Raw genomic sequence first — 9,384 nt, 5'->3', positions numbered from 1 at the left:
TGTGGATGTCTATAACTGAGCTTGAAGAGTAAGAGGAGTGGGAAATCAATGGGAACCACAACTTACTGCAAGCTTCTCAGAATAGTCGAGAGCTCCGCAAGAGACTGGCTCCATATGGATTCCTGGAAGTCAGCAGAAAGAGCGGGGCATGGAAGCCTGTGATTGATGGCTGCCGTCAGTTCGTGTGCCCATCACACCACTCCCCTGAAGGTCTAGCCAATCTCACCTCATTTCACAAGCTCTCAATCATATTCATGAAGTCAAGACTTCAAATGGAGCATGATTATAGCTGTGATCGCTATTCCAGGTAGAAGTGATTTGCGTGAGACAGGATGTCCACACTGGTTTAATTACTTTAGGGTAATGATACGGATCTCAGTGAGCGGCCAATGTGCATACTGCTGGCTATTGCATGCAATAAATAATGTGGTTTAAGCATACTTCTGTGTAAACAGTGTTATTCTTCTCTCTGTACTAATATTTACGTTCTATTTTCTCAACCTATTTGTGGATCAGTTTCCTTCCTTTCCTGTCGTTTTCACCTGTGCAGCAGAATACATAGCTTTCGTTAGCCCAGCATAGCTCAAACCTGTTATATAGGTGAGGATGACCTTGAATTTCTTGATCATCTTGCCTCCTCTTCTCCAGTGCTGGGATTACAGTGTGTAATACCATACCGAGTTTTATGTGGTGGTGAGAATCAAAGCCAGGATTTTGTACATGCTAGGCAAGCATTCTGTCAACCGAGCTGTCGGAAGCCACATTTTGGGGTGACATTTGTCGTGGTCCAGCCACAATGGGTTCGTACTTTCCAGGGTAGGGACGTGTGGCTTAGAAAAGTTAGGCAGAATAGATAGAGATACAAAAGAAATATCGAGACATAGGATAGTACTGGGAGGACAACTCAGTGAATACTGAATCTGCCAATGTTTATTTTTCATATGCTTTTATACCCCAGTACAGAAAGGGGAGGAGGGGAGAAGGCGAAAGACTGCCTTAACATTATACAAAGTACAACAGAACAGTTACTTGCTTCGACACTAGAGACATCAAGTCACTATTTCCTGAGTAAAACATTCTGATGTTTTGGGCAGGTTATGCAATGAACACACCCTAGACCAAGTATCCCCTAGGCAGTCACTCCCTATGTCAAACCTCCTGTTTTAAAATGAAGGAGCAGGAATAGGCTTGAATTCTCTGACCTTTGGTCAGGGTGAAGGGGATCCACCCCTATGGGCCATCTTAATGTCCAAAGCACCAAGTAAGCACACCCTAGGTCAGGGTTTCTTGTTTGTAGCCACAGCTGTTGTCAACAACTCTGAAAGAGTAAAAATAAGCTCAATCTCTCTGACCTTTAGTCAAGGTGGAACAGGCTCACGTCTGTGGGCCTCCACACTGAGCAACATTCCCAACTCTGAGAATGGATTTAAAATGCTTTTTGGAAAGTTTGTGCAAAGAGAAAGCAGAGGAGAAACCTCTATGTCTTCTCCCCCTTTCCTCCCATGTCCCTCCCCACTGGTTCTCACTGCTTTGTGTGATGATGTGGGAGTCCCCTCTGTGTGCTGTGATTATCGTTAATGAATAAAGAAACTGCTTTGGCCTGTTGGTAGGGCAGAACTTAGGTAGGCTGGAAAGACAGTACTGAATGCTGGAGAAAGAAAAATGGAGTCAGGAGATGCCATTTATCTGCCACCGGAGATAGACATACTGAAACTTTGCTGGTAGGCCATGACCTCATGGTGATGCACAGATTAACGGAGATGGGTTAAACTAAGATGTAAGAGTTAGCCAATAAACTAGAGCTAATGGGCCAAGCAGTGATTTCATTAATACAGTTCCTGTGTGATTATTTCAGGTCTAAGCTAGCCGGGTGGCTGGGATGAACAAGTGGGCCCTCCTCCAACAGTGTGATTTTACCACTCTTCAAAATGAATTAGCATTTCTAGGCCCAACTACAATGACTGCAGCAGTAATGAGGGCAACCTCTGTTTGTTGATGACCCCTCGTGTGCCAGGAATTTCTGTGCCTCACCTGTTTTTTTTTTTTCCCAAATATAAAGAGGTTTATTCACTTGTTACTGGGGTATAAAACATAATGTATAAAAAAGCCACCTCCTCTCTCTTCAGTGTGAGTATCTTGGTTGTCCTTGGCCACATCAGGCTTCAAACATAGCACAGCTGGTGCAAAGCATCTTCTCATCATCAGTATAGTCTGCAAGGCCACACAGCATACAGGCCAGAGCACCGCAGCCCCAGGAGGTATATAAACATTGTCCACACAGGGCCCAGTCGCACTGGCTGCAGACTGCCTTCCCATCCACAGATCTCACGCAGGATGAACAAGCGATGGGTGCTGTCCCAGGCAGTCCAGCTTCCGAGGCCTGAGCTTGGCACCGTGTCAGTACGCCATCAGGTCCAATCAACATCTGTCCCCTTGTAGCTTGAGGGGCTCCCACCAGACCAGGCTTCAGTGACTCTGGCAGGTGGGTGATGGAACAGCCTTCGCCCCAAATGTGATCTCTATAAGCTTAGGCCCCTTGGAAAAAGGAACAGTTTGGTTCTTTCAAAGACCTCGCGTGAGTAGTGTTCAGCGAACATACTGTGGCTCAACTCTCTCTGGCCCACGTGGTCCTTGAACTGTAAAGGGGAAGTGTCCGCGAATGGGCAGCTCCGCTTGGGCATGGCAGCGGGTACCAAACACAGACCACAGCTCACCTGTCTTATTTCGTTGCATTAAAATGCTGCTTTGATTCCTGCCTTATGGATCACAGTCTTGAAACTATACATCCATAGGACCAGGCAACTTGCTGGTCACAGCCTCTGTCACAATGATTCAACTCTACTACCGTAGCAGAAAACTAGCCATAAATAGCAAGCAAATAAACAGACGTGACAATGTTTCATGAAAACAAGCCGGATTTGGACCATGGATCCAGCTTGACCCTTACTGTTTAGAGCATTAAATACAACATTGGAAACAAATAAACAGATAAATAAATGAAGGTCTTTGGTATACCATAGGCACTTAGTAAATATTTTCTTCTTTCTTGCCATTTATTCCATTAGCTGATGGTTCATAAACAGACACCCAAATACTACACCCCTCTCTCACTATACTCACAGTAGAGCTGGGGTAATAAGACAGAGCTATAGAAAACAATAATATGCATACATACATACACACATATGTATAATTGTCTCACTATATAGCATTGCCTGGCCTGGAACACACTATGTAGATCAGGATGCCCTCCTAGTGTTCTACATGCCTGCCTCTGTTTCCTGAGTGCTAGAATTAAAGGTGTGTGTGTCACCAGCTGAGCAATCCAATTTTGCAAGTATGAAGCCAATTATGAAGGAAACAAAATAAAGAGCAAAGTTAATGGCATTTTCTCAATTAGTGATTGATGGGGGAGGCCACAGCCCATTGTGAGTGGCTGGTGGTCCTGGGTTCCAGGAGAAAGCAGGCTGAGCAAGGCATGATGAGCAAGCCAGAAAGCAGCACCCCTTCATGTCCTCTGCATCAGCTCCTATCTCCAGGTTCCTGCGCTACTTGAGTTCTTTTGGTGGTAAACAGCAATGCTGACATGTAAGTCAAATAAATCCTTTCCTCTCCAGCTTGCTTTTTGGTCATGGTGTTTTGTTGTAGCAATAGAAACCCTCACTAAGACAGTAGGTGAAGATAGCGTTTAGGAAGAGAGCTGTGAGGACAAAGGATGAGGTGAGGGAGAGGAAGAAGACTAGCTTGGGTTTTGGTTTCTAGAGCTCATGTCCTAATCCATTGAGACCACTCAGTATGTTCCTGAGGACTTTGAGGAGGATGTTCAGGGGGTTCAGCAGGCATGTCATGTCCTAATCCATTGAGACCACTCAGTATGTTCCTGAGGACTTTGAGGAGGATGTTCAGGGGGTTCAGCAGGCATGTGTTGAGTGATTGAAGTCATCAGGAAGTGATTTGTAGGGTATCACTAGATCAGTGGTTCTCAGCTTTCCTAATGCTGTGACCCTTTAATACAGCTCCTCATGTTGTGGTGTCCCCAACCATAAAATAATGTCATTGCTACTTTGTAACTGTAATTTTGATACTCTTACGAATTGTAATGTAAATATCTGGTATGCAGCATATCTGACCCCTGTGAAAGGGCTGTTTAATCTAAAGGTGTCCTGACCCACAGGTTGAGAACCGCTACATTAGAGGGTTCGATGCCAGGTCAGGAAGGTCTCTGCTTCTAAGATGGTTTCTTAGTGACATCCACAGAGTGGGGAACGTTGCATCCTCACGCGGCAGAAAGGGGCAGAAAGATAAGAGCACCACTGGCGCACCCAGAGTCCTTTCTATAATGCACCAGTCCTGTGTAGAAAGACGAAGCCCTCAAGATCTAATGACCTCCTACATGTTCCACCTCCCAATACCCTTCCAGTGGGTCTTAGGCTCCAATATGAACTTTGTAGGAGACGCAGGTTCGAATCACACCAGTGCAATAGTAAAGACTATCAAGGGTGCTGATTTCTTTTGCGTAGTCTTTTCTTTCCTCAAATGACTTATTTATTTTTATTTTATGGGCACTGATTGGTATTTTGCCTGCAGGTATGTCTGTGAGGGTGTGGGATCCCCTGGAACTGGAGTTCAGACAGTTGTGAGCTGCCATCATGTGCCTACTGGGAGTTGAACCCAGATTGCGCTCTTAACCACTGAGCCATCTCTCCAGTCACTTGGATGCTGATTTTTGGAAGAAAAAAAAATGAATACATTTTAATTGTTTGAATATAGGATCTCTGGAGAGCAACAGGAAAAGTCTGATACATTAAGATTGACTCAGGAAATGGGTAAACCTTGACTTAGTCAGAGAGCTAGACACTAGTCTTTAAAGCTAGGGCTCCTAAGAAATGGACGGATGTAAGATGATTCTGGAAGGAATCTGAAGGTCCACTGGACCATGCTGGGATGTAGGCAGAGGCAGAGGCTCTCCTCAGAAGCCCTGGAGCATCACTCCAGCTCCTTCCAGTTTATGACAACGGACACTCTGGGCAGATAGGTACTATAGCAGCAACTAACACGCTGGGCAATCTCACAACATTCTATTGATAAGAAAAAATAAAGCTCAAGAAAAGACAAACCTCTAGACAAACCAATTGCTCCCTAATCTAGGAGACACAGCCTAGTACAGTGCAAACATGCTGAGTTCAGTTACTAGGAGACATGGAGAGGTCTTGCCAATTAGTGACAAAGTCTGGACACCTCAGCATGTTCCTAGTGTCCCTAGAACAATCCTTACCAAGCAAAGCCACCTCAGGCAGAGACCCAAGAGTAGAGCTCTAGGAACTAAATGGATGGTACAGCAGGACTTCCCCAGTTCCCCACAGTGTCCCGGCTGGGTTTCTTTTGCTTTATCTCCAACTAGGAAAGAGAGGTGATTGTGGGTCAAAAGACAAGAGAAATAGGTCTTTCTAGAAGAGAAGCCGCCATTATATTTTCTCTAAATATGCTCAGGACAATACTCCAACAACTGGGCCTTAAGTCGTCCTTACATTGCTGAGTTACAAGTAGTGACGCCGCCGCCCAGGAAGGTTTGTCAAGGACTACTTCCTTTCCCTCTGCGGGCTTAGCTATTTCTTGAAGCTGATGAAATACCTCAGACTAGTGTCCTGGCCGGGTCAAGCACATTCTTTCTAGGGAATTCAGAAGAACGAGGGAATGACGGGATTTCAAAAGCTGATATAGAGCCTGCCAAGTTTAAAGTTTTTTCCTTCTTCCTAATGTTATAGCTTGTGAATCAGAGTCCCGAGAGCCCCTGTTGAAATTTCCAGTTTCTTGTGTGCCAGAACAGTGTGTTGGGCCAGGGACACACATTGACAGAAACAGAGGCAGTTTGTTAAGAAAGGAGAAAGCACTTCGCAGACAGAAGGGACCTAGTGGGCAAGAAAGACAAGCAGACAGATGCTGAAAACCACAGTACTGTGGTCTTGCTCTTTCTAGGTTAATTTACAAGACTCCTCATCCTCTAGGAGAGCTAGCTCATCTGGGGTGGGGGGGCAGATGCTCAATTTTGTTACAAGAAGCCCTGGTGAGGAGGGCTTTCCAGTCTTCGCCATAGGGTCCTTTGTTCATAGTTAACCTTGATGCCCCTACTCTCCCAACACACTGAGTGAGACCTTGAAGCCCAGAAACTCATTCTCCAGCTCAAACAGGCTTCAAACACCTGATCCTTCTGCCTCTGTGTCCTGCATGCTGGGATTACAGGTGTGCCCCCTTCCCCCTCTCCCCGCGTCCAGCCCCACAAGTAGGCTCAAATCTCTGGCTTTTTTTTACAGAAGGCAGATTCAGCCAGGGAGGCTGACTGACCAAGGACTGAGTGACTGAAGTCCTCAGGGTCCTGGCTCTGAGCCCATTCATTCTTTCAAGGACATCTTTGCAGAGCCTTCCAAGTGGCTAGTGGTGGGAACATGCAAAACAGTGCTCACGCCACAACCACCAGAAACAATAAACTGGGGATTACGGTCAGGATTTGCACACTATGCTCACCTCCAAACAGCGCTTTCTGAAGCCGGGACAGACCTCGCAGAGAGACCCAGCCTCTTCAAGGCGAGCAGAAAAATCTAAGGGTTTAAGGCATAATTCATCTGACAGAGCACACGAAGGGGACCAAGCGCCAAACTGACTCCAAAACCTTGATATTTAAAGCAGTTGTCTGTACATAATGCCCCGGTTTGATCAAAGCGCTGGGTCACACAATCCAGGCCACAGGAAAGCTGACAAGTGGGGGAAGGGCCTTTTGTGCTGGAGGCCTGGAATCCGGATGCCCCGGTGGGCGGGGCGCTGGCTTTGCTGGGGAGAAGCTGAGGCCCAGTTTGCCCCTTGTGTCCCTCCTCTGCCCGCCCGCTGCTGCTCTCCACACTGAGAAGCAGGGAGGGAGCCTGCCTTCCTGCACCCTGCCCCTCCTACCCATCTCCATCAGTACTTTTGAGAAACATTTCCCTCCCTCCTGTAACCTTTGCTTGAATTCTTGTATAATTCTGCCTTCAGAGAAGGTAAGTGCCCCGGTTGAAGTCTGGGGCCTTTCTCTCAGCGTGTGGTTTCCTGAACAAATATCCCTCTCTCCTCAGGTCACATTCTTGACCTTGTTGTTTCAGGTGCCTGATAATTCCAGGCGAAGGACAGCCTGGTTAGTCCAGAGGGAAAGCCTGGCTCCTCATTCCTAGCAGCTCACTTTCCTGTCCTCAGCATCCTTGCCTGGGTGTCCTTCTGTCCTGGCCTCTTCCTCCTTAATTGCACCCCCTCTCCTGCTGCCTTTTCTTTATCAAAGTGTCTGCTCTGAAGGTCCTGCTTCAGATGCCTGCCCCTGGTACCCTCGAAACTTAGAATTGTATAGTTCAAAAGTCTTCATACACTGCCCTCTGACCCTGACAGCAACACGCGCTCTCATGGTTGCCCTTCCGTTCTGTAACTTGTTGGGATGGTAGCCCCTCTGCCCTCTCAGGCACAAACCATGGAAAAGGTAACTTTGAGTAGCTTCCAGGGTTGTACCAAGGTGTCAAGAAGTCAGTTAGCGATCCAGTGTGACTGAAGAAGAGGCTTTACCACAGAAAGAGACTGCTCTAGGTGACTGTTGCTCCCACTGGGTGAGACAAGACCACTACCACAATTTTTGAGCCAAATTTGAAGCAAGCTTTACTTGCAGGGATGATGGTTGTTGGCCAGGTCCATACCCAGACTCCCAGTGAATGGCCTCAAATTCAGGTAACTAGATGCTTATAAAGGCAAAACCCACAGGCTACATGCTTCCTGCCTCTGTCCAATCCTGATCTACTTCCAGCCTATGCCCCTCCCACCCATGTGTGATCATGTACACCTTGTGCAGTTGGGGCAACGAACCTTGTTTACAGAAGTGAAAACCTGGCTTGTTGTGTGAAGAGTTCCCAGCCCTCCAGGAAGTTCTCTGTCCTTGGTCACATGGGCATTTTTGTTTTATAGATGTCTAAGCACATTAATTAAAACTTAAGACATGACTTTAGCCCTCACAGGGGCTACACACAAATGAGTGATCAACAGGGAACCCCAAAAGACAGCAGGTTGGGTGTGTGAAGCTGAGTGCTGATTTGACTCAGGGAACCTCTCCTGACCTTTCTTTTTTCTTCTGATTTTTGACTCTAAAGCTTCCAACATGTTCAATATTGTTAAAAACCCGGTGTAGGAGGGTCTTCTTTCTATGTGTTGCTTTCATTGGTTGAATAAAGAAAACTGCCTTGGCCTTTTGATAGGACAGCAGCTTAGATAGGTGGAGTAGACAGACCAGAATGCTGGGAGAAAGGAGGCAGAGACAGAGAGTCGCCCGCCATGAAGCTGCCAGGTCAGACATGTCGAATCTTTCCTGATAAGCCATGAGCTCATGGTGACATACAGATTATTAGAAATGGGTTGAATCAAGATATGAGAGTTAGCCAATAAGAGGCTAAAACTAATGGACCAGGCAGTGTTTTAAATGAATACAATTTGTGTGTTGTTATTTTGGGGTATAAGCTAGCCAGGCAGCCAGGAGCCAGGTGGTGGGAAAGCAGCCCTGACAGTCCTGGAACTCACTCTGTAGACCAGGCTGGCCTCAAACTCAAAGGTCTGTCTGCCTCTGAATGCTGGGCTTAAAGGTGAGCACCATCACTGCCCAGCGACCTGTGTTGAATTTCTAAAGCAGAAACATAACTTTACTTGAAGACAGCATCTTAGAAGTGGTGACTGAGGTGACTAAGGATTATCAAGATGGCTCAGTGCGGACAAGTGCTTGCCACCAAGCCTGATGGCCTGAGTTGGATCTCTGGGACTTACATTGTGGAAAAAGAGAACAGAGTCTCCAAAATTGTCCTCTTATCTTTATACATTGGCCATGGTGCACATCCTCTCCCCACTCCAAACGGAAAAATAAGTAAATAAATGTAAACAGTCTTTGAAATGGTGACTAAGTTTGAAAAGTTGGTTTAGGTGGGTCTCAATAGAATCCAGTCAGTCTCCTTAATGAGAGTCAACAGCAACTAGGGCAGAGACCTGTACAGAGAAAGGACCGTGTAAGGACACAAGAAGGCAGACATCTCTAACCAAGAAGACAGGCATCAGCCTGATCTCAGACTCCCAGCCAGTGGGACTATGAAAAGAATCAACTTTTGCTGTTGCAGTCACCCTGTCTGTGGCAGTTTGTTACAGCAGATCTAGCAAACCATTGCAAACAGTGGTATTTCAAGATGGTGTTGACTAGAACAGACAATAGATCAGATAGAGATTTCTGAGCAAGAAATAGCTAGCTGTTATGCCTCTTTTCAAGTTTCTGGGTGTAATGGAAAAATTAAAAATGCTGCAGGATCCCCAGTGGCAATAGGCAGCAAAAATGCTATAGGACCC

The 9,384-nt window shown here is 46.3% G+C and overlaps 1 protein-coding gene across 1 annotated transcript; it reads right to left on the bottom strand.

The window, feature by feature from the left end:
* Positions 1 to 2,155: 2,155 nt before the first annotated feature.
* Positions 2,156 to 2,681, bottom strand: LOC101983722 (apoptosis regulatory protein Siva-like). The gene is made up of 2 exons (XM_005359253.2): positions 2,566 to 2,681; positions 2,156 to 2,369 (listed from the first exon to the last, which is right to left on the bottom strand). The coding sequence occupies exons 1-2, from the start codon at positions 2,679 to 2,681 to the stop codon at positions 2,156 to 2,158; spliced, it is 330 nt and encodes a 109-aa protein (XP_005359310.1).
* Between the last annotated feature and the right edge of the window lie 6,703 nt (positions 2,682 to 9,384).

The sequence above is a fragment of the Microtus ochrogaster genome, linkage group LG1 (genome assembly GCF_000317375.1).
Source record: "Microtus ochrogaster isolate Prairie Vole_2 linkage group LG1, MicOch1.0, whole genome shotgun sequence".
Lineage (NCBI taxonomy): Eukaryota > Metazoa > Chordata > Mammalia > Rodentia > Cricetidae > Microtus > Microtus ochrogaster.
Note: the sequence above shows the minus strand (reverse complement) of the source record. Positions and strands in the feature narration are given on the sequence as shown.